The sequence below is a fragment of the Varanus komodoensis genome, unplaced genomic scaffold (assembly GCF_004798865.1).
Source record: "Varanus komodoensis strain SLA01 unplaced genomic scaffold, ASM479886v1 scaffold33, whole genome shotgun sequence".
Taxonomy (NCBI): Eukaryota; Metazoa; Chordata; class Lepidosauria; order Squamata; family Varanidae; genus Varanus; species Varanus komodoensis.
In genome coordinates, this window is record NW_025335817.1 from 363,982 (window position 1) to 391,845 (window position 27,864).

General features: G+C 47.4%; 2 protein-coding genes across 5 annotated transcripts; one reads left to right on the top strand and one right to left on the bottom strand.

Moving 5' to 3' along the window:
* Positions 1 to 6,407: 6,407 nt before the first annotated feature.
* WDR61 (WD repeat domain 61) lies at positions 6,408 to 11,713 on the top strand. 2 transcript variants are annotated; one of them, XM_044438793.1, is made up of 11 exons: positions 6,408 to 6,500; positions 6,777 to 6,837; positions 6,925 to 6,952; positions 7,491 to 7,596; positions 8,221 to 8,393; positions 8,740 to 8,888; positions 9,725 to 9,818; positions 10,046 to 10,139; positions 10,239 to 10,331; positions 11,243 to 11,321; positions 11,414 to 11,713. In XM_044438793.1, exons 2-11 carry the CDS (start codon positions 6,826 to 6,828, stop codon positions 11,501 to 11,503), a joined length of 918 nt encoding a protein of 305 aa, XP_044294728.1. In that variant the 5' UTR covers positions 6,408 to 6,500; positions 6,777 to 6,825; the 3' UTR covers positions 11,504 to 11,713. The 2 variants fall into 2 exon arrangements, with proteins under 2 accessions (XP_044294728.1, XP_044294729.1); XM_044438794.1 differs by lacking the exon at positions 10,239 to 10,331.
* Positions 11,714 to 12,971: 1,258 nt separating this feature from the next.
* Positions 12,972 to 24,498, bottom strand: DNAJA4 (DnaJ heat shock protein family (Hsp40) member A4). 3 transcript variants are annotated; one of them, XM_044438790.1, is made up of 8 exons: positions 24,360 to 24,498; positions 22,211 to 22,348; positions 18,309 to 18,489; positions 17,032 to 17,136; positions 15,952 to 16,179; positions 14,987 to 15,217; positions 14,251 to 14,351; positions 12,972 to 13,538 (listed from the first exon to the last, which is right to left on the bottom strand). In XM_044438790.1, the coding sequence occupies exons 2-8, from the start codon at positions 22,340 to 22,342 to the stop codon at positions 13,323 to 13,325; spliced, it is 1,194 nt and encodes a 397-aa protein (XP_044294725.1). In that variant the 5' UTR covers positions 22,343 to 22,348; positions 24,360 to 24,498; the 3' UTR covers positions 12,972 to 13,322. The 3 variants fall into 3 exon arrangements, with proteins under 3 accessions (XP_044294725.1, XP_044294727.1, XP_044294724.1); XM_044438792.1 differs by lacking the exon at positions 24,360 to 24,498 and adding an exon at positions 23,322 to 24,165; XM_044438789.1 differs by lacking the exon at positions 24,360 to 24,498 and having other exon boundaries at positions 22,211 to 24,165.
* Between the last annotated feature and the right edge of the window lie 3,366 nt (positions 24,499 to 27,864).

Below are 27,864 nucleotides of genomic sequence, written 5' to 3' on the forward strand. Positions count from 1 at the left end.
CTGTTTTTGGAGCACGGCCATCTAAGCGAGCAGCCATGGACTGTCTTGATTATGAAAGGCAGAGGAACGGCAGAACCGGTCTCATATACCCAGACCGTCCCCACTCAAGTCGTTCATAGGGTGTCCCTCATTCCTTACTTGTGGATGCTTAAGGACATTTGGACAAAGCTGTCATTTTCCATTTAGGCTTCTGTTTTTAAACATTGCGGTCTCTTTTTTGAGCAGGGGAAATGTAGTATTTATTTGAAAGAGAAAGAGGCTACCTTTTCTACTTGTACAATTGCACTTCTCTGTCCTACCACAGTGCCACCTAGAGACTCTGTAGCAGAACAGCGGGAAAGGCACTGAAACTGCCCCACATGCGGGTTGCCTGGCCATGTTTGCTTGAGCACTGTGGGGAAATGGGAAACTGGACGGCAGGCAGCTCAAGATGCCAGACCTGTCTGCCTAGAATGGGAGGGGCTGCTGATTTGTCCTTTGCCTCAGGCCAGCACGGCTGCTAATGAGAAGGAGGCCCTGAATTCACATTAAATGCCCATACGTTGGTTTGCACGTATGTTGGAAATCATCATTCTAATTTAAACAGAGATACAATTTCCCAGTAGCAGAGACTGACCGATCCTCTTCCTAGATCCTAAAGGCACTGATGTGATGAGTACCACCCCGATGGATACGAATCGTAGTACCGTGATGTAAGGTGTAGTAATGTGACTCCCTTTCTGCATTGCGTTAACTTTCCTAGGTCCTCATTTCAGGGCATTCGCTCTCGCTCCCTACGGCTCTTTACCTTTCAGACCAACCCAACGTGGACGAAATAGAGAACACCTTCAAATAGAGGACAGTTCTCAGTGGAAGCTGGCATGTGGCCACCCCACCTTGGGCAGCGTAGCCTCTTGGGCTGCCCCTGCTGATGTGTGCATATAATATCTCATTGAATGGGCTTGGCTTTCGGCACGCACACCTTTCGTGTTCCTTGTGGGAATTCTTCCTTCCACACAATGCTGTGGTGCTAGCTGTTCTTTCCAAGTCCCAGGTGCAAAACAGAAGATAAGAAGAGCCCTGGGGGATCAGACTGAAAGCCATCCAGGCTGGGGAAGTTGTCCCTTGCCCACAGCCACAGAGAGGGGAGGGGTTAGTGACGTGCCACTTGTCTCTTTGACAGAGTCTTTGTCATCTGTGTGTGTCACGGGGAGAAGGTGGCAGTGATGGATTACACAGCCATTGTTTGGGATGGAAAAAGAAGCCAAGAACTGTCTTGGCGTAGCATCCAACTGGGCGAAAACCTTTGCACGGGGCTGCTTCCAGACAGCTGGAACTGGCTCACTCCGAGTCCAGCAAAACAAATCTAAAATGGATCTCGGCAATGGTATGAGGGACACAGTGCCAAGGTGTTGATTCCTAATTCAAAACAAGATGCTGGACAGTAAAACAGGTCAGGAGCATCTTGAGGAAGAAAGCTTTTGGCAGAATGCCCCTTCCTCACTGGCATTAGAGAAAGACTTGAAGTGTTGGGTAGTTTCCAAGGAGAGAAAGATGGAGAGTGAAGCAGAGATAGAAAGGCAAGGAGATCACCTGACAATAATGCATCGTCTCTACTCAGAGAAATAAGACTGAGTTCAGCACCAAGACTCAGATGCTCAGGTGCAATTTCGGATGGCAGTCTAGATGAAGGGGTGGAGTACAACCGACAGGCTTTTGGTACACAAATTGCTTCTTAATCCATCTGCCCCCCACTCCATTTTTCAATCAATCAACCCATCAATACATTTATTATGTACACCTCGGGCTGATTCCCCCATGGAGACCCTGAACAGCAATCTGCAGCCTGAAATACAAGGATCAAAGCACATCGCCGCAAGCAAATACATTCAGGAACAGTTCTTAAAAAATCCAAGAAAGGCAGAAATGACTTCCAAATTAAAGCATTGATGCTCATCAGTCAAAATCATTCCATCGAACTCATCAGAAGGACAAATACATGAGCGCCAATCAGAAAGAGTAAAGAACATTCACCAGATTAAGAGCACAGCTTGGTAAATGAATCCGTTTAGGGTGATGCTAAAAACTTGAACAGACTTGTCCTGGCCTGCTGGCAGAACAATGGAGATGGAGCTAGCCAGAGATGTCTGTGGGCTCTCAGTCCACCAAGAAGACTTTTCCTTGTGTCCTCTTTGGTACGAACCACAGTAAGGACCTCTCCAAAGGATATAAAAAATCAGGCACTCTCAGATTGGAGGATGTAGTTTTTCAAACTGCCTGGCTTCAAGCCATCTAGAGCATTATGGATGATTACCAGAACTTTGAATTATGCCCAATACTGTAAAAAAAAAAAGTCTCCCTTTACTTTCACAGTAAAGCAGTCTTTCCCACCTGTCACACTGCCCCATAAGTACCATTGGCCCCATGGAAGTATGGGTCCCTGAGTTGGGACATGGCCACTTTTGAATCATGGGGAGGTCCTGAAGGTTTAGCAGGGCCCTCCCGCGAGTTCATCCTCCAAGGAAAATATGCATCGCCACTCCCAAGGAACAGAAAACAGGCATCTCATGTGGACAAAGAAGGACAACAAGACCGGCACAGATGTCCCCAGGTGGATGAAGAACACGGCTGTCCTTCAGCTGCAATTTCAGAAAGGCCCAGAAAAACGTTTTCCTTTGATTCCTCTGCTTTGCAAGGGCCTTGCCAGACTCTTTCGATGGCACTTAACGAAAAATGGATCGTTAATGCTCATTTTTCTTGAGGCAGCCCCTCTGTTACTGTGAAGGGCTACAATTAGCCACTGGAAATCTCAGCAGACGGGCAGGGCAAAAGAGAAATGCAGAGAAGGGACGGTGCGGACTTGCTGGCCGGGGTCCTTCCTGGCACGGGGAAGCTGCCCTGGGGGCTTTGAAGCTGCTTGGCCTGGAAGTGGTGCAAAGAGGATGTGGCTCTTCGAGATGAAGCAAAGCAGGATTTTAGCAAATCAAAGCAAGAGGATTGATGGTAAGCCGATCCCACGGACGGTCTGCGTGAGGATTATTAATTTTCCAAACTGTATCTTTCCCTCCAAATCAAAACCAAACTACAGCGACAATTTACTTGTATACGCCCAAGCTCTACCTCGGCCACCCCCAACCTGGTGCATGTAGATGTGTCGGACAATGATAAAAGAAACTCCCTGGCCTTGTTGGCTGGGGGGATCATGGGAGTTGTAGTCCATGTCTCAAGTGAACCAGTTTGGAGAAAACTGCCCTCTGCATTTAGTTGGCATTAAGATTGGAGAAGCCTCCTTCTGAGTGTCAAACCGTGAATCTTTTCAGGGCAGAGGTGTGGGGACGGGTGTCATGTCCTCCCGCAAAAACCCTGGAATTGAGGGAATCCTTGGAAGGGAGGCTGGGCAGCGGCAGGAAAAGCCAGCTGGTTTACTTTTCTCTCTGCGATCGGTCGCTGTGAGGGCTGAGCAGGAGCATGGAGACTCGATGTGGACGGCAGATGACATCGAAGTCCCTGCTGATGGAAAAGCACCACTGCAGATTGAGGCTTCCCGGGCTCCTAGGAACACAGCAAAGTGCCTCTGAGCCGCCAGCCTCGGCCTGGTCTTAGACCTCAAAATTAGTAAGCCGAGGAGGCAGCATTCGGACTTACTTGCGCAAGCCGCCCAGTTGCTTAGACACTGGCTGAAGCACAGCATGCAAAATCAGGCAGGAGGACGTTCTGGTCGATGCCCGACACAACCGGAGTGTTTCCTCTAGCTGGCAGCGGCTTTCCTGGGGGTCGGAATAGTTCCCCCTTGCATCCAACCTGGAAGAACTAGAGTTTGTTTAAACTGCGATTAGCTAACAAACCAGGATATCGAAGCTTGATTTGTCAGCAGGGAAGAGTAGTTCGTTCCAAAGCAGACTGGTTTGTCTCTTCTTTGAGCGTGCAAAAAGATGAATCGGGGGAGGTGAGTGAGCCCTCGTTGGCACGGGAAGCAATGGCTTCCACTTGATAGCCACACTGACACATTAGCTCAATGGGATAAAATGCGGCCAGGAATGAAGGCAAAGCTACCCCGGCAATTTTTCTGGCAATTTGCTGAAAAATCAGGGATTGAGACAGTTTTGAAAGAAGCAGGTATGAATTTTCCAGATGACTGCATACCCCCGAGGGGGATTTCAGCTCCACTCCGGTGTAGCATGAAGCAGCTCTGTGAGCTGTCTTGTACGGTTGGACTGCCACCACATCGGATGACATGACTTGGAGGGAAAGCTGCCCAGTCCCTCATTCCCTCCCTCCGAAAACCTGTTCTGACAGTTGAAACAGAAGAGTGTTAAAAAAAAAATGACTGGAAGAGTCACCAAGACAGGCAAAATCAAGTGATTTCTTCAGAATCTATTCAGCATCTTTTGCAGTAGCCTCAAGATGGCTCATAAAAACTATGGGAAATTCAATTAAATATAAAGTATAATTAAATATATATCAAGTGCATTTCATGTAACATTTAAAATATATTAAAGAGGATTAAATGCGTTTGATACGAAGATTAACTGAAAGAGGCAAAATTGATTTTCTTTGTTTAGCAGTCTACATACAAACTCTTTTGTGATAGCCTCAGCGTGGATTATACGTAAAAACAATTCAGCATATAAAAGCGCATTTTTTAAAAAGGCAGTAAAGGACGGCAGAATAAGGGCAGCAAATATTTATTTATTTATTAAAACATTTTATGCCGCCCCATTCGCCGAAGCCAACAAATAAAACCCAGATTAAAGAACAGTTCATAGCACAACCTTGGGCCTTTCTGCTCAGAAGTAACTCCCATTCAGTTCAATGGTCCTTCCCCTCAGCTAAGTGGGCATCACAGCTGCAGAAGCCAAGATCATTCCGAAGTTTTGGGACTTGAACATCTTTCATTGCTGTCTGTCTGTCTGTCTGGGGATTATGGGGTTTGGGGGCCACTGAATTCCGTGGGGGCTGCCCCAGGTGAGCAGGTAAAGGATCCCAGCATGAGAGGCTGGGAGGGAAGGAGGGCCACCCACATCACCCCGAGCTCCTCTGAGAACGTTGGACCATCTCTTGAGGGAATAAAATCATTAGGAAGTCGCAACAGTGGAAGTCCTATAAAGTCATTCCTTCGCTTTGAGGATAAATGTCGTGTGCTTTGGGGAAGGCTGTTTGAAGTTCACTGCTGATGACGCAGAGGGCGTCTGTTGTGTCTTTGTGTTTTTCCACGCTGGAAGATGCTTGCCGGGTGCGTGCGGGGGCCTTTTTGGAATCCCCAGGTGTTCCTGCAGGGAGGCAGCTTGGCGTGACTTCTTGGCATCTGCAGCCTCTGCAAAGCTGCAGCGGAGAAAACTGGGTCACGCTTCGAACATGTCAGCGGCACGCGGCCTCAACTGCCACAAAGAGAGCTCCAGCTGCAATCCGAAACAGGAGATAGGCTTCTCGGTCCTCTGCCTCTCGTGGATCCCCCCATTTACCGCTTTATTGATGCCCAGTTGACTCCAGTGGGCATAATGTAACAGAATCTGCTTCAACCTAATTTTATTATGGTTGTTTTTAATTTTTCAGTGATGCTGCTGATGGATCCTCACCCCTGCAAGTTCCTTACAGAACTGAAAGCATGCAACAGCGCAGCTCTGACATTCCCATGAGGACATTCCCAGACAACCACCTTTTCAAGCAGCAGCTCAAAAGCAAGCACGTTCGAAGGCGAAATAGCTGCAGGAAGGAACAGCCACTCTCCTAACCGCAGGCAGCCTGAACTTGACAAAGGCCTTAAGGGGTCGCTCAAAAGAGGACCCCAGCTGGGCGAACGTGTATCCCCAGGAGGGAGTGCACGGCGGCAGGGGCCGCTACCAAGAAGGCTCCGTCGCTTGCGCCTGCCGGTCGGGCCGCTGCTCAGGGCGGGCCAACACGTCGGACCCCCGCGGCGGCGCATGTTGCGCAGGCCCTTCGGCTCGGAGCGGCTGGAGCAGCCCGGCCGCCACCCACGGGGCTCTGCAGGCCCGCCCGGCCCGCTCCGTCCCGCCGGCGCACTGGAACCCCGGGCCTGGCCAGCACCGGGCCGAGTCCTGCCCGGTGCTGCTGCCGGAGCTGCTGCCGGGGGCATGTGCGCCGCCCCGGGGGAGGCGCGGGAGCCCCTCTGCGCGCACGGACCCCGATCCGTGGGGCGCCGGGGAGCGCAGCGCGGAGGCGCCCGTGCACCCTCGAGAGCGGCTTGCCCGGAGGCGACATCGAGAGTAAACACCCGCCTCCGGAGCAGCGCCGCCGCGTTGCTATGCGGGCCGGCGGCGCGCCGCGTAGAGGCCCGGCGGGCGAGGCGGCGCCGCCTGCAGTCCCCCTCCTCGCCGCCGGGGGCGCTCGCGCGGCCGCTGCCCCGAGCGCGCCTTCCTCCGCCCGCCGGAGCGCCGCGGGGGCGCTCTGGCCTCCGCCTCGGTGGTGGGGCGCGTCGTCATCGGGAAGGGCCGGAAGCGCGGCGGGAGCGAGTGTGGGCGCCGGCGGAGAGCTGAGCGGGGAACGCGGGGCGCGCCGGAGAGGTTGGTGCGGGGCGGCTCCCCGGCCGTGGGGTGGGGTGGGGTGGGGTGGGGAGGGGAGGGGGAGTCCGGCCCTCCTGCCCACCCGCGCGGGCGGAGGCTCGGCCAGCTCGCTAGGCCTCGTTTCCGTGGCAACAGCGCCTCCCTCCGGGGCTCCCCTGCCTGCCCGGCGCCAGGCCTGGGCCCGGCGCAGGAGGCGGCGAGACGCGGGCAAGCGGCGGAGGCGCCCCGCCCCGCCCCGCCCCGCCGGTCGCTTAGCCCTCGCGCTTCCTTCCCCAGCCGATGCGAGCCCCGACCCGGCGCTGCCGCGTCCCGCTTGCGTGAAGAAATGACTACTCAGGTAAGCGCAGGAGTCGTTGCCACTTAGTTTGCTGCTGCTGCAGTTTTTCCTCTTTTCTAACAAGTGGTCGTTTATTTTCCTTTTCAGTACAGTATTCTCTTTAAGCAAGAACAAGGTAAGGAGTTGGAACTACTTAAGTCTGCGTGTTTTATGTGAGTAAATCGCGTGTAAAAGTGTTAGATAGGATTGTAATGCAACTCTGTGAATTCCAGTGTGCATATTTGGAGAGCAAGAGGGGAAACTATGGCCATAGACGGTAACATGTCAGAGCATACATGTGGGTGAAGAAGGGGTGAATTCTTCTTCCTTCACTTGCCATAATTTCCAATCGCACATACATGTACAGCCCGGCACTCTGCATTAATGCAATTTAGACAGACTCTCTTGTGCCCGCTAGCTGAAACACAGGGAAAAATGCCTCCCTCTAGGAATTGTGTGGGGTTTATTTTGGTCTGGGAGACAAACAATGTATGCCTTATGACACCAAGCACACCATGGTGAGCACGTTTTGTTTTAACCCAGGAAGACTCAATTAGCAACAACTGCACCTGTGTTTTTCAGACTGGGTGGAAGCCCCACTGAACTCAATGGGACTTCCTGCTGGGTATGCCTGTATGGGATGATACTGCCAATTTACTTCTTTTCTTTCTCAGCCCATGATGATGCCATCTGGTCAGTTGCTTGGGGGAAAAATAGAAATGATGGCTCAGAGACCGTAATCTCAGGATCTCTGGATGACTTGGTGAAAGTCTGGAAATGGTATGTTCCTTGGGGAGAAAAATATAATTTATTTTGGTTAGCTTGAATTCTGCACTTTCCAGAAATGCAGAATAAACTTGTATCAGTTTGTTTGGCCCCACAGCTAGTAGTTGATCCTCTTTTAAAAAGTTATGATATGTTTTGGTTTATTGTATGAGTATACTGTATAAACATAACTCTGATATAGCTAATCGCTTGGTTTTAACCCAAGCAGCCGTTGCAGATGTTCATTTCCGTGGCTTAGTTGGTGACTTGTGGTTTTAAAGGCAGTCCTGATGACAATTATATGCTTAGTTTTCGACATCCCTATTACTTCTATCTTACACTGAGTGAGGGGATCATACCCATTTCTCCTGGGTCTCAGACAGAGTTCTTTTCTAGCCTTACCTGGATATTCTAGGGCCTGAACCCGAGGTCTTAACCGCTGAGTAAAGGCCCTTCCCACTGTCCTTTGTGGGATGTGCTGGTGTGTAATTATCTCAGCTGTTTTTGCTGCAACTTTTCATGTAGGAGAGGGCAAAATCCAGAGCTGGAGAAAGACAGGAAACTGAATTTCTGTGTGATAGGTATCGCAGGTGGAGGATGCTTCTTAATATTAATATATTATCCTTTTACTTTTCAAAGGAATGAGGAAAAGCTAGACCTCAAGTGGACTTTAGAAGGTCATCAGCTGGGTGTGGTGTCTGTGGATATTAGTCACACTGGTACTGTTGCAGCATCCAGTTCTTTAGATGCTCATATACGAATCTGGGACTTAGACACAGGCAAACAGATCAAGTCAATAGATGCAGGGCCAGGTAAAATCTTAAATTTCTCTGTTTATTATGCTGCCTTTATTTTTGGAATGTGGGGCTTCATCAGTAGACTAACTGAATACAACTCTATGACTTCAGTGTTATTCCACTAAGAGTTTAATTCATGAGATGAATTAAAACTTAGATGATCAAGTCTGAACGAGGACTCTGAAAAAGTAAGCTGTGTCTGAATGTGAATAACTTATGGACATTTTGTTGCTCTGGATAGGATATATGTTCAAGTCTTCATTTGCTATCTTGCACAGTTCCCATGCGTTACTATTGCACTGTATGAATAAGTGAATGTATATTGGTATCTCACATTTTTATCATCTTTCCTGTCACACAGTTGATGCCTGGTCACTGGCTTTTTCACCAGATTCTCAGTATGTTGCAACAGGAAGTCACATAGGGAAAGTCAACATTTTTGGTGTTGAGACTGGCAAAAAAGAGTATTCTCTGGACACTAGAGGCAAATTCATCCTGAGTATTGCATATGTAAGTCTCCTGTATTTAATACATGCCTGGTGCAGTCTCTTCCAGCACTGCCACCAGCCACTCTGCCCTGAATTGTAACAACTGCTTGCTTGTTCGTTGGGTTTTTGCATGCGCACCAAGGGAAACATTGGCCAGGCCTGAGACTTCCACTCCGCTGCGGCATGAGTGGAGGAAGTAAACGGCAGGGAGGTCAGGAGGCTTTCAGATACAGTGAAGTTCAAAGTAAATGTTTTCATGGGATTTATGGGCATTTCCATCAGTGGATTTGCTTCTCTCCTAGCAGGGATGGGCAGCTTGTAGCCCTCCAGACATTTTGGCCAACAAATCCCGTTGGCCCTAGCCAGCAGCATTCGCTGGTGAGGGATTATGGGAGTTGTGGGTCAAAACACCTGGAAGGTCCTTGGTTGCCCACCTGTGCAGTAAAGCCATGCAGGATGCAAGGACAGCCGGCTTTCTCCTCTTCCCAGAAGGAAGCCTGCTGATGCACAAAGACCTTAGCTATAATTAAAAGTTTTCTGGATTCTCCCCTGCCATCATAAGAACACAGGAAAAGTCATGCTGGATCCCACCCGAGGGCCATCCAGGCCAGCCGTCTGTTCACACCGTGGCAAACCAGAGGCCCACAGGCTCCTTTAAGCAGGATGGGTGCCAGAGTCCTACCTACCCAAGCTCCCCAGCAACTGGTGTGTGCAGGCACACCACCCCGGTAATGGAGGCAGCCCACAGGCCAGAGGTCTGGAGCTGCCTTCTTCATGCAGAGGCCTCTTTGCCACAGCGTGTACTTTGGCATGTGCTGGAAGAGAGCGATTTTAAGGGCCTGTTTGTGCTGTTTGCAGAGCCCAGATGGAAAGTATCTAGCCAGCGGAGCTATAGATGGCATTATCAACATTTTTGACATTGCGACGGGAAAACTTCTCCACACGTTGGAAGGTAATACGGCGCAGAGGGTTTGTGATATGTTGTGGCCTGTCTCCACTCTGTCTGCTCGCCTGGCCCTCAGCTCCCTCAGGTGGAAGAGAGCGAGGCGAGTCTTGCTCATCCACACAAGCAAAACAGTTCCGGAGCAAAGCGGCCAAACAGGTTGGCGGAGGTATGGGGCGATAGAAACGTGATTATATTGTGGAAGTCGAGGTTAACAGTGATCTCTTAATTTTCAGGCCATGCCATGCCTATCCGGTCCTTGACATTTTCCCCGGACTCCCAGCTGCTTGTCACGGCTTCTGATGATGGCTATATCAAGATCTATGACGTGTGAGTCCAAATCTTTTCTCTGTAAAACGAAAAAGAGAACATGATCTCTGACTGCAGTCAGGCATTTTTCTAAACCGGCCCTGTTCTTGAATTCCACAGACAGCATGCAAACCTGGCCGGCACCCTCAGCGGCCATGCGTCTTGGGTGTTAAACGTAGCATTTTGCCCCGACGACACCCATTTCGTTTCCAGGTGTGTAGAATGTTAACATTCTCTGGTTTTGTTCATATAACATTTTTAGCCCATCTTCTCCGAGGTATATTGATTATTCTCTTCAATGCCACCCCCAGCATTGACTCCCATAACTCCCCTGTAAGTTACGTTGGCTACTGATGGCCCGGTGTGAAATTGGCACTTCTGATTTTTATCTGACCGTTACGTTATACTGGTTGATGTATTACCGTATTATTATTGGAATGAGTATCGGGGAAAGGAAGGAAGGCAGTTTATAAATCAAGCTTTGTGGAATAACCGTGTATGACTGCCAGACTTTAAACTTTGTATATTTTAAGTGGCTTTAGCAGGTGGACATTAGTCTTGGCCTGAGTCTGAGTATTTCGGTATATGACAGAAGTTCCTGTGTTAAACTATACGTATTTTTTGCGTATGCTCTTTCTTCATGTTTGCCTTGCTTTACCGAAAATTTTCCCTGGCGATCTTTGTTTAATGCCCATGCAGCTCAGCATTGTAGAGGTCTGCAAATTTAGTCTGCACAGTTTCTTTGTAAAAGGTTTGTGTTGCGGGGAGAAGGGGGGAAATCGTGCCGTTTGTGCCATGGTTTAACATGGTTTAATCATGGTTAGTGATAACACACAAAGCAGGTCTGTCTGGGTGAGGTCCTGTGGGAACTGAATGCAGGTGCACAAACCATGAATTGTGACAGGATAGTCAGACCACCAAGGGGCATAACCTGTTCGTTTCATTTTCTCAAGTGGGGGCGGCTGCGTTCCAGTCGGTCATTTGCTGTTTACCCTGCCCGAGTTAGGGGGCCACTTGCAGAAGCCACTGGTTTTTTTTTCGCATAGACTGCTTTATATTGCTGTATCCTTGGCATTCTCAGGAATGGAACAAAAATAGTAATACTGTTTGAACATGTTCTCCAGTTCATCAGACAAAACTGTGAAAGTTTGGGATGTGCCTTCGAGGACTTGTGCTCACACCTTCTTTGATCATCAAGACCAGGTAGGGTGAGGATTGTGAGGCTGTTTTTCCAGCGCACACCTCTCTTCCTGTTCTTCTAATTTTTATCTTGGGGTTTTTCTTGTTTTCCGCAGGTCTGGGGTGTGCAATACAATGGAAATGGGTCAAAAATTGTCTCAGTAGGTGATGACCAAGAAATCCATATTTATGACTGTCCCATTTAAATGCTTCTCCTTCAGCGTGCTTTGCTTTGGAAGGCTATGCGCGTAGCTTGTCACGAAAGGTTTCTACACTTTGATATTAGTTTTGTGTCAGGAGGTCTTCAGGCTTTGACAAAACAGAATCATCGAATGGTACCTTCGTTTATATATATTCTGCCATTTTATGTTTCTAGATGTGTGTTTTAAAATGGAATAAATTACTTTGGCAGTAGAGTACCTTTCCCTTGAGTGATGTCGGGGGAATGCTGGCAAATGACTACCAAGAAGGAAGGTGTCTGTGGGGAAGCTGTGAGATTTGTCAAGATACAGTCCATGTTAAGCTGCCCCCTGAAAGGCGGCTAAGGAACATTGAAATGGGAAAGCTTAGAGGTGACGGGTCACGCTTGGAAGTCTTCAGGGCAACTTGCAATGGGGAAAGGCCGTGTTGTGCTCAGTTGACACCCAGTTCATGCGTTTCCAACCCCCTGGGGCCATTTTGCAGTCCCCATCATTCTTCATAAGCCTGTATATAAATGGTGAGAGTTGCACCCTTAGGTATTGGCCTTAATATTCATAAAGATATAAGAAAAGGGCTAGCCCCCACTTTCTCCCAAGCATGTCCATTTGGATAATGGGAGAAGCTCCAGGATTTTTCCGTCCCTCCCTCCCTCCGAAGCATTGAAAGGGAGTACGGCGCACCACTGTTCTGTAGCGTGGGTGACAAAGCCCTTTGCAAGGATTCTGGCGCAACTAGTACAATAGCATTAGATACTCCTGCAGTTCCCCATACCTGCCAAAAATTAAGGAAACATATGAGGGATCTTAGAAAGTTTCCACACTTTTATATTTTATAAATATATTGTATATATCTTTTGCTGATGGCAGTAAAAGGTCGGTGCAATGCTGGGTAAAAGGCATCGCAAAGGAAGGAGACTATGCAGAAAAGTTGTGTAATTTGTTTTTGAAATTCTTAATAGAGTTGAAAAAGTGCAGGGACTTTTTGAAGATTCCTTGTAATTCTGCCAGGACTTGTAACTGGCAGAGACAGCTAGGCGTAGCCTGAGACATTCAAACCTTCCCTACCACCTTGAGCTATTAGAGGGATGGTTTAAGCTGCTATCTAGGCACTGCAACATTCTTCTGAAACATCAGCTTGCTATTTGAGAGTATTTTCCCAACAAAATTTAAACAGGTGTGGGAAAAAGTCAGAATCTTCCTTTTTTCCCCCCCTTCATTCTTGTTCTTAAAGGTGAGCTACATGTAATTTTTAGATCTTGACAGTTTGGCTTTTCAGAAGCAGGATTGCCCTACACAAGCCAAAGCTTATGCAATTAATTCCCAAATACACGTTCCTCGCTTTACTGTTCAACAGCCCCTTTGAGTCAATACGAAGACCTTGATTTAAAACATCATGTTCCCCACTTCATTCTAGGATTAAATAACTAAATAAAATTTCAGACTTATTTTAACTAGAAAAGCTTCACACTACACAGAATGGTCCTTACTTTATTCGAAGAAACACCTCTTTACATAGTATGAGAAGCTTAGAGAACACCTCATTAAGCTGAAATGGTACTGCTGTTTCATGTAATGAGGGCTAGAAAGTCATTCTCTACTTTCTTCAAAGTTGTGTCTCAAAAGTAACTGAACGTGTGTTGTCACTTCAGCGACAGCACACTTGAGTTAAGGTACAGCGATCTAAGTTTACATAAATAGATACATATGAAGTAGTTACAAAACTGAAAATACAGCAACTCAGTGTGCTCAACATGGCAAGTGGCTTTAAACGCTTTGCAGATAATTCTTGAAGTTGTCATAGTGCGAGTCCATTGCAACTGAGAGATCAAGATGTCTGGCATTGCACACCAGTTCTGGGCCCTTCGTCGTCCTCTTCATAGGCCTCCCCTTGATTACGGTAAGATCGCTCTCGTGGATCGAACTCAACTAGGTCGACTTGATCCATGTCTTCCGTGACGGTGACTTGTTGCCGTGGTGGAAGCAGAGCTTCTAGGAGAGGGAGCTGGTCCTTGGGCAGCCAGTGGTGCTCTGGGAATGCAACCTGGGAGAGCAAGGCACAAACTCAGGCAAGCTCACATCTGAAACGCAGCTGAATGTTGCGTCTATCACACTTGTTTTCTCTCCGCTTTCACAAGGGTTTAATTTACATGAAGAGTAAGGGGCTGACAGGCGCAGGAGCCAAACACAGCATTCACACGCAAGAGTATCTGGCTTTCTTGTACAGTTTTGTGCCTTAGCCACATTCCTCCAAGCTGACACACAGAGTCTTCCTTCCAGTAGGATGGCCTGCCGCACAGAACTGCAGAGGACAACCTGTGGCCCGCCCAAGCGTTTCTGCCTGCAGCTCTCGCCATCTGTCACCACTGGCCGTGGCGAATGGGAGATAAAGGCCAAAATCTAGACCGCCTCAGGTTGCCATACAATAAATACTTTCTGCCACACACACAGTATGACAGCACATTCTATGCAGAGGCATCAGGTGAAACCAATGACAAGCCAATCTAAAAGCATCTTGGTATCCCTTATGAATCTGAAAGAAAAAGCTGAACTTGCTTAGCACTCTAAACAGTCAAGTGTACCAGGCAAACGGGCCTGGGGAAGGCCACATTCCTTCGTGTGGGTTGTCAGCACAAAACGCAGTAACACCACCTGGTCCCACAACTGCAAGATGCTTGGGCAGGACTCTGAAGAGCATTGATGCACATCAGGCACTCCTTGCAGGCGTAAGCTGTCGGCGTAACCGGCTTACTTACCAAGAACTGTATGATTAAGGACCCTTTTTCCAGTGGAGATCTATAGACTGGCATTCCTTCATTCAAGACACACTTGATGTCTCCATGCTTTAGCACTTCACCTGTTTGAAAAGGGATTGCACACACTTTGAGGGTGCTTCATGGCAACTTAACCCCCTTTCCTGCCGATTCCCAGCAACTCCTATTTGACGGCAAGTGACGCCTGAGGTCCCTAGCTAGCGTAAAGTAGTATAAGAACCACTGTTATGCTTTCTCTACCAGGAATGCCTAATCCCTTTTTAAAGCCATCTAAGCCAGTGACTTTTGGTAGCAAATCCCATAGCCTCTGCTGTTGTTTGTCTTCCCTAAATCTCTTGCTACATAAGAGATCTGAAAGATCCCAAGTTATAATATTATGCAAGGAAAATGCTTTTTTTTATTCACAATGCATGCTTTTATAAATGTCTATCATTTAAAAATTAATTCCTATTCTCTGCTCCCTGTTCTTGAGCTAGTTACTAAAACTGGTTTCCTGACTTTTGATACCCATTCGAAGCCAAAAGAGATGGCACAGTATCTTTTGCTCATCAAAATTCACCACAAGCATTCCATCAAACTTACTTCAGAGGCTGGCTCACAGCCACTGTAATGTTTCAGCGTTAGACTGGTAAACAAATGCATGATGAACTAACCCATTTCCCCACCATATTCATTCCATTTCTTCTGCCACTGTAATGGCAAACAGTGCTAAACCTACCTGTTTTTGAAGTTATTACAAGGACTCTGTCGTCCAATGTATCAATGGTCTTTTTGAACCCACATAATGCCTCTGTCAGCTGAATTTTCATTTTCATAATTAAGTCATGGCCTCTTCTTTGAAACACTGGGTGGTCCTTCTGATCCAGCACAATAATGACATCTCCAGGTTCTAAGTCAGGTTCTTGGTCACCTTCTCCATGAAACACTAATTTCTGACCATCTTTCATGCCTATGAAGACAGTAAGTTATAGGACCAAATAGATCAGGCAAAATTGAGAGAGTATCTTGCAATTATTGCACCCCATGAGCCACACACTGTATTGTACACAAAACTCTTGAAGTTACTATTGGTGCCAAAACCTGGTCAAAGGCAACTAATTAATACTCATAAATTGCAAGGGACAAACACCAATCAAAAGACATCTTGTAACTCTGAGCCTAGGATATTTAGTGGGGATGGTTCCAAAATCCTCGGCCAAAATCTTTTCCCTGCTTTTGCTTTTCTAAATTTTCTAGTGCTGTTGCCAAGTTGATGCATTAAGAGTACTCCCCTGAATTTTCTGAATTAAGTATAGAGTGCACCTTACTGTTGCTTCAAGGATAGTTACAAACTAACTGGAAGTTGTAGCCAACTGGGCACGTTTTAGCCTCGGAATTCATTTTAGAAGTTCTCTAGATCATCACAGGTCAGGACATCCTGTGTCAAACCAAAATCCAGATCTGGACAAACCTGGAAGCTTTATTTCACATGTCTTTACTGTAGAGTGGCTAAGTGCTCTGAATAGCCAACAGCCAAATAAAAATGGTATGTAGTTAAGCAGAAGAACAATTAGCAGCCTTGGAGGATCATTGGAAAAACTTTTAAGTGTCTTGTGGCAATGAAGACCTGCCAGGAGCATCGTCTGGGGAAAGACAATTCCCCCACAGCCTGAGGATTGTAAGCAAGCTGGCTGGAATTCTTACCTTTGTCGATGTGGATTTCTATGATCTTCTTCTCTCGAATCACCTTATTGCCACTGCAAGTGGGACACCTGTCCTTGGGATTGATCCGTTCACCCTGGCCTTTACATTCTGGACAGACAGTCTGAATCTGCTGCACCATGCCAGGCCCAATCTGTTGGACAAGCACCTGAACTCCTCGTCCTTTGCATGAGGGGCACTTTTCCACAGCCCCTTTCTTTCCACCATAGCCTTGGAAGGAAGCACATAGAGAAGCACATATGTCAATTCATAATGCTTGCTGTTGGTGGACAGTAGCTCACCAAGCGCCGATTACTAATCCCAACGTCAGTCCGTGTGTGGCTGCCACCTCAGAATGCAGCATGTGATGAGCATTCTGATCCGTCAATCAGGGGCCAAACTTTACTGTTTGTCAGGTTGTGAGTTTGGGAAAGACCAAGAGCAGGATCTTCGCTTAAACCCTCTCAGGTACCAACTCATTCACTCCAGGATTTGTAAAGAGACAGAAATAATCTTTTAACTTTGCTTTTCATGTGCCTGGAGTGGGCGATTAGTGGGAAACCTCTCATGAGAGGACTGTGAGGTAAAAATATTACCAATTCACTGTTGAAATACTTCACTGATTTCAAGAATAAACAAGGATCATGAACTACTTCCAGGATGGATTTATAATAAATTGTTTATGTTAATAACTTTTAAAGCTGGCTCTTGGCTATTGTATTTTATGCAAAGCTCTCAGAACGAGAACAACATCTTTAACCAGGTCAGTCATAGGACACCACAACCTCTGGTACACAATGCAGTATCAGGTAACACAGATGGAATCGAATGTAGCACGGTGCACAGTTGTGCCTTTTGCCTGAGGTCAGTTTAAGAATGGGTCCGTGAGCAGCGCGAATGCTTCCTGATGAGTCACACCAACAAAATTAATCTGCTTGACTAATGTATTAAAAGACAGCTGGTACCTTAAAATACCCTTGCATAAAATGCTCAGCATTTTCACTAGAGGTGGCAGAAGTGGGCCACAGAAGACTTTAACACTACCCAGCTCTTACGGTCGAGTCCTGCTCAGGATCAAATTACCTTTGCACTTGTCACAAATCACATTCTTCTGGAGGGCCAGCTTCCTTGTGGCTCCGTTGTACAGGTCTTCGAGGGTTACGCTCAACTGATGGACCACATTTTTACCTTAATAAAAAGGAAGATGCTTAATACAAGACTGCAGCTTCCAAGTGCCATTAGAAGTTTTTAATTCTACCTACTTTTATACCAAACAAGCCACACTCCATCCTGGATTAGTGTGTGATTGTTTTTCAGAGAAAACAGCTTCTGAAATGCAACTCTTTAGTTTCTTTAATATGGATAATTTTCCAGCTACCAATCTTACAATGTCAGACCCAGAGGAAATGACAAACTTGGGACATATTTCATTTTATTCTGTAATGATTTCCTGAGCAGAGCAGCGTGGCACGGCAATTAGAAATGCAGAAAGCTCTGTGTCAGAGCACTAGTCCCCTTAGTCCAGCATGGTCAAGCCCAGCTCTTGCTCACCAGGGGGCAGCAACTTGCTTATAGTGGAGTGAGGCTATTTTTGAGACCTGATTATAGCCCCCTTCTTGTGTAAACCAGTTAATACACAAATCAGATTTATTAGCCTAAGGTTAAGCTATGGGCTAGAATGGGTTAGCACCCTGAATAACTTATTCTGTATCCATTCACATGGTGAGCCCCAATATCCTGTACAATACAGAAATTAAAAGGATCTCCAAGACCAGCCAGTTTTCAAATTCATATTTAGTGTCTAGAGTTCAAAAACAATTCTAATCTAACTAGAAAACACTTTACACCCCCTTCAAAAAAACAAACACCCAACCCCTCCCCCCCAGCAACTCTCAAAGTAAGATATCAGATTTGAATGAAACTGGAGTACTATTTAATATAGTGGCTTTTTATGGAATTTTACATGTTGCAAGATGCCAGGAGTGTACCACAATTCAGGATATACACATTCAAATAAACATTGTTAATTTGTTATCTGCCCTCATTGTTTATTTTTGGCTCCCAATCTGACTTCTGAATCTTAGCATTAGTGAAGAGTCCCACTATGTAATTGTTTTGTGACACTGTTGCCATACTAATCCCACAATGGAAGGGGTACATGCAACACAACGGAAATGAGGGCCAAGAAAGAGGTCATGCAGTAAGCAGAGTTCAATCCACACTAGATTGAAGTCTTTCATTTCAGCTTCTACAGGTGACTAGAAACTTCATGCTTTGAACACTGCATTATACCACTCCACATTCTGAGCTCAAACACTAGAATTAATTGCTGCGACATTTTAAAAAAGACACGTGCCTACCTCTTCTCTCTCTATTCATTCGGCCTCCACCACCAAAGAACATGTCAAAGATGTCCATGGGTGAAGAGAAACTGCCGCCACTTAAGCCTCCTTCTTTAATAGCTTGCTCCCCACCCTGGTCATAGAGGTCCCTTTTCTTGGGGTCTGACAGAACTTCATAAGCCTGGGATATGAGCTTAAACTAAGAAAAGAAAGAGACCCTCTAAATAACTTTCTAGCAAGTAATAATTAAGTTTCAAATAAGCAGCTACAAAACCTTTTGAACCTGAGTTAAGAAACCCATGTGTGCAGGACTACAACAAAACAAACAGTATCTTTCTCTCAGCAGAATTCATTTTGTTTTGCCTTTTGCAGAATAGTATCTGTGACCAGCAACATAAAATATGTGTCCATGTAAGGGCCCTTTTCACACAGGCCAACCCACCAAGGGTGCCTTACATGGGATTACCTTCAAATGCAAGGAGTTTCCTTTTCTGTTTGCTTGTGGGAGACAAAATAAAGGTGCTTGCTCAGTATTTCACACTGAATGTGGAAAATTTAGCTGGCTCTTTGTGGGTCTCGGTTTCTTTGGAATAGAACTGATTGTCTTGTCCCCTGACAGCTCTTGCCAACTTGACAGCCGAGTGGGAACCACAAAGGACCTGGCATTTTCCCTTTCTGGGTAACCACTTTCTGGTGATTTTAAGGAGATGGAATCTAGGACTGGACTAACAAAATATCAAGCATTAGGATTGGCAAGTGGGAGAGTCATCTATCTTGCAGGGAAATCTTGGAGGTGCCATGTTCATGCATGCGTATGCCATGTGGACACACACTCTGTCGTAGCAAAAGCAGTCAAAACACATTTCTTAGCTAAGTGTTGAGACATTTTGGAAGACTGGGCCCCTAATGCAACAGTATTTGAAGACAGCGTTTTATTTCTACCCACGAGAGCAGCCACTTGGGAAAAAATACACAGGCATGGTGGCGAGAGCTAATCCTGCCTCCTGCATCTGCTGATTTGAATGTCCAGGGCAATTTTTCTCTCTACCCCCAATAATGTAACACATCACATTTATAAAACAAACCCAGAAACTGAACTTTGTAACTGCATTAGAAGCACATTTTTTTTTAACATGTCATTTCTTGCAGAAACAAGGGATTTCATTCTACAACTGACAGACCATAAAAGCCTTATTTTCTCTCCTAGTTTTCTAGAGAATTGATATGCAGAATAGAACAATACTGCTTTTTAGCCTATGTGATTTTAGAACCGTGATCTGTTCATGTTTAAACTTCCAATTGCTTTTCCAGCCCATAATCTTAAATACCCAAGTACTAAGCAGACTTGGTGAAACTGGCCAGTGCTTTTAGATCTTCTGTCATTCATAGCATCTCCTCTAGAGCTGGGCTCCTACAGCTGATGTGCAACATGACTAGAGACCCCCAGAACACAGTACACCAAACAGACTAGCGAAAATACCCTACTGATTCCAATTAGGCAAACAACTAACCTTCAAGTACATGATGTACCGCACTAAAAATTTGCAATTGGCCTAATACGTTTAAGACGAAAACCGATTTTTAATATATGATCCACTGAAGACTCCTCAGGCCAACCTGTGGGTAATGCAACCTGTGGGTTGTTAGAATAACCAGCAAAGTAAAGTATATGTGAAAATCTAAGGAACTGGTTGTGGTCCTGAAAATGGGCATTTCCCTTTCCAGAACCAAAGCTGGCATTATTTGCATGTTTCTTTTTTAGGCCCAGCTTTACTCTCAAGTTTGATTTGGTGTGTTTTTACCGTGCTTATCTGTATCTACACACATTCCTTTAAAACATTCTTTTTGATCCAGTTCCCTCAGAACCTTTGGGCCTGCCTATTTTAAGCTCTCCATTAACTAATTTACCTTAACTCATGTAAGGATATCACACAATATTCTGTTAATTTTGACACCTTGCCTAGTATGAACAAATCCAAATGCGACCTCATTTTTGGTGTGTATAATTTGAGTCTCAGAAATTAAGCACACAAAGAAACTCATGTACGGAAGTGTACACCGCCCCACACCTAATTTTCCTAAAGGAGCAGCACAGGTTACTTCAGTAATATTTGAGGGAAGAGGCAGAGAAAATGAACCGTTCAAAGGGTGCTCACTAAACATCTGGAATCACTAATTTTGCAAAAGCAATAAAAATTCAACTACCTGCACTGTGTAATAATATATGGACCACAGAGGTGTTGCAATAACCGAGGATTAAAAAAAGACTCAAAACTATGACATTCCCCTGGGTGAAGTGGAGCAGGGGATCGGCATTAAAACTGAATGCAATCAGGGCCTGACCTTCTTGATAACTGAATCCGGAGCTACTGCTGTAGATGGGGCCATCTGTTTCGCCATACCACAGCTCTGCCTTCTGCCTTTGTCCACAGATCTGGGCATGTTAAATTCACCCTTCTCCGGTTTGCAACACTGGAGCAGGAGCACACGCGGGCACGATGCTCTTGCCAGTGCACACACACAACCACGTCTTCTGGGCTTGCGGCGGGCCCGGGCCCTTGGACTGCCACAGCTCTCAGCCGGCACATCCTTTCCATGCCGGCTGAGGCCCCGAAAGCAGAAGATTGTCTTTGGGGCAGGTGCTGGGGCTAGGGCTACGCCTCATGAAAGGAGGAAAAACACTAGGGTGGCCAAAAATGGCTCTCTGAATCTTTGAGGGCGAAGGGAGTGGAGGAGGCATTGGATGCCTGTGACCTTTCAGGTTCGGGAGCGTAAAAGCAGCCACTTAAGGTGTGCTCAAACCGAGTCAAATTAAGTCTTTCTGCCTGTGTCATTAGTACAGCCAAGACAAATGACAAAACCACTTTCTAAAATACCATGGATGGACCAACTATTCTATAAATGTAGCACGAGAAATATCTGTCCTTAATCAGTGTTAAAATGAAACTATCACAGGTTTTACTGCACTTAAAATTGAAGGCATTCATTCAGATGTGAACTAATGTTGGAAATGCAGTTTTTGTTAACGGAAGTTGCGCTTTGGACTTTTACTTCAGCATCTCAAACAGAACGCCTGCCTCCTAAATTATAAAAAGAAAAGCCAGATTCGTGCATAACTTTGAATTCAGAACTTTACAGGTTTCATTTTGGTGAAGCACAAACACTGTGACTTTTATATTTACATCTCAAAATTTATGTACTGCTTTTCTATTAATCCCTTTATAGCTAGTTGGCCTCATGGGTATGCCAAAGCAGGAGAGACCTCGGTATCAGTTAAGCTTCACAAAATCATTCTCCCTTCTAAAACGAAGTGGATAATCTATTGCTCATTTTATACTACTCACTAGACACAAACCTATAATATTCATTGGTTACACCTGCCTGACACCAAGCTAACTTTTCAAAAAGGCGTTGGTGACTGATGAAAGCTGTGGGTGTAGCAAGAACATTAATTGCTCATTCCCCAGGTTTGGGATGATGCAGCTCTACAAAATGCTGTTCTTCCTTACGCATTGGCCTGTGCTGGAAAGTAACCAAACTCACACAAACTACACCTGCCGTTATAGCAATGCCGCTGCAACTTACACTTTGGAAAACTTCTAACTCGGAGGCTGACTTTGGGCATCTGTACAGTCAAAGATATAACAAAAGATGAGTATGTATATTAAGCTACAAGTGCTTAGGGTTGTGTGTCTGATTCACACCTAGACTGGTTTGTCTGATAAATGCCATTGTGGACATACACTTGAAAGAACACATGGTTTGGGGGACAGTGTACTGCTCAACTTCCAGAAGTGTACAGTGACAGAAGGCTTGCACAACTGGCCAGCAGTGGCTCTTTGCTGGTCCCACTCTGACCCACAGTACCCTCCTCACATGCAGTTGTCCCCCCGGACAGCCACCCCCATCTCAGCCCATACCCGTTCGCCCTCGCTGGGGTTCTTGTCAGGGTGGTACTTCAGAGCCAACTTGCGGTAGGCACGTTTGATTTCATCAGAGGAAGCTGTGGGCTTCACCCCCAGGGTGTCGTAATAGGCCGTTTCCTTCACCATGGTGGCCTGAAAGGATAAGAAGAGCAATAAAGCAAAATGGATCGGAGGATAACACCAACCTTTTTCTTCATCATACTTTGGGGGTCAGACTAGATGGCCCAGGAGACCCCTTCTGACTTGCTCTGTTTCTATGTTTCTCCTTCCACCCCCTTCAGCAACTAAAGAACTTACCCTCTCATGCTGGAAGTTTCCTACCAAATATATACTGAAATTAAGTTTCGCATACTAAAATCCCCAAGGTTGCAACATTCAGCCAACCAAACCTTTTCATGGAAGACATAACCTCCAATGTCAGATAATTTCTAAAATTATTTTGAATAAAATAATTGTAAAAACTGCAGAGGAGATGAGGCATCCCCTTCATCTCTCTCACATACGCCTCCAGCACGGTGCTTTCCTGATGCCTACTTCCATTATCTAAATATAAAACTTTTTTCTCTCCTTCCAAATTACTGCTTTATTCCAGTTATGCAAGTGCAGGAAGTTTTAGTCAATCAAGAAACAGCCCTGAATGATTTTAAATTCAAGCATTTCTTTTACTGAGTGCACCTCATGACACAGAGCAGGCATAAAAAGTGACCTGGACAGCTCTCATCACGTCAGGTGAACAATTTGTTCACCTTCTCAGGTAGCAGCCGCGCTCAACTGAACTTGATCAGCACCCAGAGAGATGATGGAGATGTGAGAAGGCAGAGGTGCTCGAATGGTCTTTGCTTCCAATGCAATTAGCATCTATAATCTATATATTATTACTATTATGCAGGGCAAAAATGTTTCTATTGCTACCTTTTTCTGTGAAAATCTTTCCACGTTCACAAACATTTCGGTCCCTTCATATCTGCCCCTTCTTAAAATCTAAATGAGCTAAGAAAGGCACATGCTAATTAAACTGACATGTACAATGAGCAAATAAACACCTTAAACGTGTTTAAGACGTTGCTTAATGAAACGAAGGATCATCTTTCCTTATGTGAATTACCTGTTTGTTGAGTCAAGTATTGAAGGGCACAGTCCTGTACACATTGCAACAGAATAAAGGCCTATAATTCCCAGCTAGTCATACTGGGTCATATGCCCTTTTCAGTCTAACCAGTTTCAGGACTGCACCTTCCAGTGGCTGGATGGACCAGCGATGGATGAAAGTCACCTACGCTCCAGGCCTCAGCCTGCCCTGGAACCAGCCTTAAACAAGCTAGTCAAAGGCTCGCTTGGTACCTTGGACATGACCTTGCAAGCTAAAAACTGCAAAGGAACAAATGGAAGACTTTGAAATAGACCCATCCATCTCAGCCTATGGACCAAACAGTTAATGGACCTTGTGGCCGCCAAGTTAACCAATGCAGCGACCCAACCTGGACTGTGCTTCTTTCAAGCCCCTGCTTCCCACCGGGATCCCAGGCAAGGCGTCAGGAGGTGCAGGGAAGGACCTGTTACAGCTCGGCTCTTCCCACCCCGCAGATCTGGGCGGCCCGGCTCCGGATGGGGGGCAGGAGCGCTGCCAGGATACGCGGACGCACCGCGTGCTGACAGGTCCGCTCTCCACGCCGCGCGATGCCCGCCTGTACCTGTTCTCCGAGGTGGCGCTTGCGGCCGCGCACCTTTCCGGCCCACCTTTCAAGAGCTGCCTTGAACTGCCCCCGGTGCTCTCAACACTGTCAAGCAACTCGCTAACCGAGGTTTCCCTCTTCGGAAGGAGACGCCCCTCCTGATGGGCACTTGTGCCGCTAAGGTCACCTACGACACGGAACTGAGCTCGCGGCCCCATTCACACGTGTCCCATGAGCCGCTCGCTGATGGCTGCGAGCAGCCGCGATTTCCTGCCCGACAAGGGATCGACCTCGCCGCTTTACCCAGCGCCGGGCGGGACGTGCGCCCCCGCGGCCACCATCCTGCCGCCCCGCGCGGAGGACGCGGGAGGCGGATCGGCGCCCCGCGGCTGGCCGGGGACGCTTCCTCCGAGGCGGCCGCCGCCTCGCCGCACTTGCCCTGCTGGCGCGCGTGCCTCCCGCCCGCTCACCTGCGGGCCCGGCGGCGCCGGCGACTCTGCCGAGGGGCTTTCGGCGGCAGCGCGCCCTCACTAGCGAGGGCGGCCCGCTCGCGCCCCGGGAACCCTGCTGCCCAGCCGGCTGCGACGCGCCAACGGAAGCGCCTCGGCCGCGAGCGGAGACGCGCCTCTGCCTCTGCCACCCGCCCGCTCGCTCGCCCGCTCGCTTTAGCGCGCCGCCCACCCGCGCGGCGCCTTTTATAGCGGCCGCCGCGAACGTTCTGGAACGCCGCCGCGAACGTTCTGGACCGCCACCGCCGTGACGTCACGGCGGCTCCGCACCCGGGCCGGCCGGCGACGGGGACGGCGTGGTGGCGCGGCCAATGGGCGCGCGCGACGGGAGGCGAAGGCGGGGCTGGGGAGGCTCCTCCTCCGCTCCCGCGGGGGTTGCCGGCCGCCTCCTGGCCCGTGCCCGCTGTCGCGGGTTGCCAGGCAACCCGTGCAACTGCCGCCGACGGAGGACGGCCTGCGACGCTCGCAGTTCAGCTGCCCGCCTTGCGGTCTGAAAGCGTGGGCGCGGGTGCCGGGAGAGAGAAGCCTCACCTGTTGTGCAGGCTCTTAAAAACAAATCTGCATACGGTTTTTTCGCAAGACAACTAATCACGGGGCTGAAAAAATTGCGGAGGAGGCCGCCTCCCCCGCCCCTCCCTCCAGTTCCAAGACACGCATCTTGTGAATCTGTGGTTATACTCATGAAAGCGGCGTGGCCACAAAGCTTGCTGGGCCACCTACTTTGACGTGCACACTGTTCTTTCCCTCCTTTCCTTCCTTGTGGGAGACGATTTTGGGCCACGTGCACTTTGGCTCCTTGGCATTAAACCCGCGATGCAGTTCTATAAGCTCCTCTTGAATAACCTTGCTTGGGCTCAAGCTGTGGGACGGGATTCACATGCAGCATTTAACCCGGACTGGGGCATTCTCCCAACCCAGGGCTTGCTGAGAGCCTAAAATGGGGCCAGTCGACCAGGGATGCACTTGGAAGTGAAGGTGGAACACACATGAAACCAATTCTTAATCAAGAACGTGGATCCCTCACTACTGCTGCGCAACCATGCCCTTGTAAGCATTTTATTGAAACGGGGCTACTCGGCTCCTGCCTTTCAGCAAGGGACATCCGGGCATGGCACAGAACAAATGCAGCTTCCAGGGTGCATGTGTGGACAGAAAAAGCCCCACTGCTAGCAGCATGCCCTGGCCGGCCTACCCGCGCACGAACTGCTTCCAGGAATCCTCCGTCATGTGCTACCTCACCCGCCCTCGGTGATGCGCCCTTCCTTCCATGGGCGGCTCAGCTTGCCACAGCGATGCCGATACCTGCATGCAGAGAAGGACCTGAGCGGCTTTGCGGCTGCACTCGTGCTGAAGAAGAAAACTGCCGGGAGCATCCCAGGGGAGGAGATGTGATTTGCCAAGCATCCCTGCCTCCCAGGCTGTTTGCTCTCAGTCCTGGATCCATTTCCCATGACCCTGAACCTGCTCCTCCGAGCCCTGAGTCTCCACTGGTACCACGAGAGAGTTTTCTTTTCCTCGGTTTAATGGCCATGTAGGAAGCGACTTCCAAAGAAGATTGCAACTGGGGAGAGAAAGGTTAACTCCCTCTCCCCATGTTGAGACTTCCCCTGCCCTCACGTGACAGTTCAGCTTGCATTTTCCCCCCACTGATGTGCCAATGGAAGGTTTCTTCCCCCAAGCTCTTGTGCAAGGAGTGTGGAATTTCCAGGGGGATCCTTTAGCAATTCGGTTGCAGGCATCTATTCATCTGGCGACATTTATACATATCGGAGGAGTGCTTAAATATATTTAAAGGTGTGTTTTGGAACAGAAGAATAGGGTGTATATATCAGGATGAGTTCAGCTTGGCTTCAGCCAGACTGCCTTTCTCTCCCTGTTCCTTGGAAACCCCTTATGAAATAGCAAGCTTAGAAAAGGAAAGGCTAAAGCAGATCAAGGAAATGAGGCTGGGAAGGAGTTTAACTGGTACACACTCTCCCTGTGTAATGATTTGTATATCCAGTAACACCCTGTCATAGCGCCGCCATATTGGATTCAAAATGGGCACCAGTTTGCATCACCCAAGGAGCAGACAGAATGAGATGCAGGCTTGCATAAAACGTTCCTGTGTTCATTTATAAGGATTGATGCAATTGATGGGCCCAGCTCTTCCTTCTGAAGGCCCTTGATGTTTTAAACTGGGCTTGGACAGGAAGAGAGGAGACCTTCAGATAGAGGACTGGTCCTCGAGGTCCTTTCACATTAAAGAGGACAAGATACACAAAATAAATCAAACTCTGCTTACCGCATTGCTGTCGGTCTGCTTGTTCTCGGTAGATTGTCCCCCAGCCTGTTTGTCCTCTGTGGAATTCCCGCTTGATTTTTTGTCTTCTGTGGAATTCCCACTAGATTTTTTATCCTCTGTGGGCTTCCCATTGACTTTTTGGTCTTTGGATTCCATTTCTGGTATCTCTGTTAAGGTTTCCGGAATAAAAGCAAGGAAAACACTCAAAAATGATCAGACACAAGGCAAAGTAGTACTGTTATTAAAGGGCACTTCGTGTAGCACCGAAAATTGCTCAAAAATAAGTCCATCCACTTCAGGAAAAATATAGAAAAATCTTATTTTCTAAGTCAATCCAATTTTGGATGTAGATCTTGCAGAAGGGGGCAAAGAGACAAGGAAGATCAAGTCTCCTTGTTACTTGAACTTGGCTGCAGCTGTTGTAACTGGACCAGTGTGATTTCAAGAGGAGGAGTAGATGGTTCTGGGTTAGGGGTATATGAGTATACTGGGAATTGTCCTCTGGCTCAGATATTTATTTATTTATTTATTTATTTATTTATTTATTTATTTATTTATTTAGAGCATTTGTATGGCGTCCCATCGCATAGCCTCGGGAGGGCTTACATAAATAAAACATAATACAGATAAAATCCATCTCCACCCTGGCTCCATTAATCCACCCCGGATCCATTAATCCAAGGCAAGTAGGGATTCAGAATCCCATAAGAGGGTCTTACACATGTTAAATGTGTATGTGTGACTTTCCCGGGTGTTAGGTCCCTTGAGCTGGGTAAGGACCTTCTCTGAGTAAACATGCTTGGGTGGTATTTGCTAGAGAGTTGAGTTCATGCCATGAAATGCAAAGAAATGTACATATGAGAGGCAACCATGCTGAAAGACTGTGAACCTATGTCCGATCTCAGGGTAAATCCCACTGAACCAAGCGAGCATGGCTGTTGGGCCACATACACAAAATCACGCTGTACATCTGACATTCTGTGCATAGTTATTGGGGTATAAAGCCCATGATTTAGTGGGAATTACTTCTAATGCTAACACTTGACCTAGATTTTTTTTTTTTAATTTCTCCTGGGCGATTAGATCCGGAGAGCTGCCGTTTACCTTTCCCACAATGCACCAGAGTGACGCCATGTGAGGGGCATTATGGGCACTCAGGCCGGCAGTTGTGCCAGGATTATA

Excerpts from the sequence above, each read along its gene's own strand:
- DNAJA4 (XM_044438790.1), bottom strand. The coding sequence starts at position 22,342 with ATGGTGAAGGAAACGGCCTATTACGACACCCTGGGGGTGAAGCCCACA. Across the intron at positions 16,180-17,031 it reads GATTTGTGACAAGTGCAAAG|GCTATGGTGGAAAGAAAGGG; the intron begins GTAATTTGATCC and ends CTTCCTTCCAAG. Across the intron at positions 13,539-14,250 it reads CCTTAATCATACAGTTCTTG|GTTGCATTCCCAGAGCACCA; the intron begins GTAAGTAAGCCG and ends TTGCTCTCCCAG.
- WDR61 (XM_044438793.1), top strand. Across the intron at positions 7,597-8,220 it reads TTGGTGAAAGTCTGGAAATG|GAATGAGGAAAAGCTAGACC; the intron begins GTATGTTCCTTG and ends TACTTTTCAAAG. Across the intron at positions 9,819-10,045 it reads ACTTCTCCACACGTTGGAAG|GCCATGCCATGCCTATCCGG; the intron begins GTAATACGGCGC and ends CTTAATTTTCAG.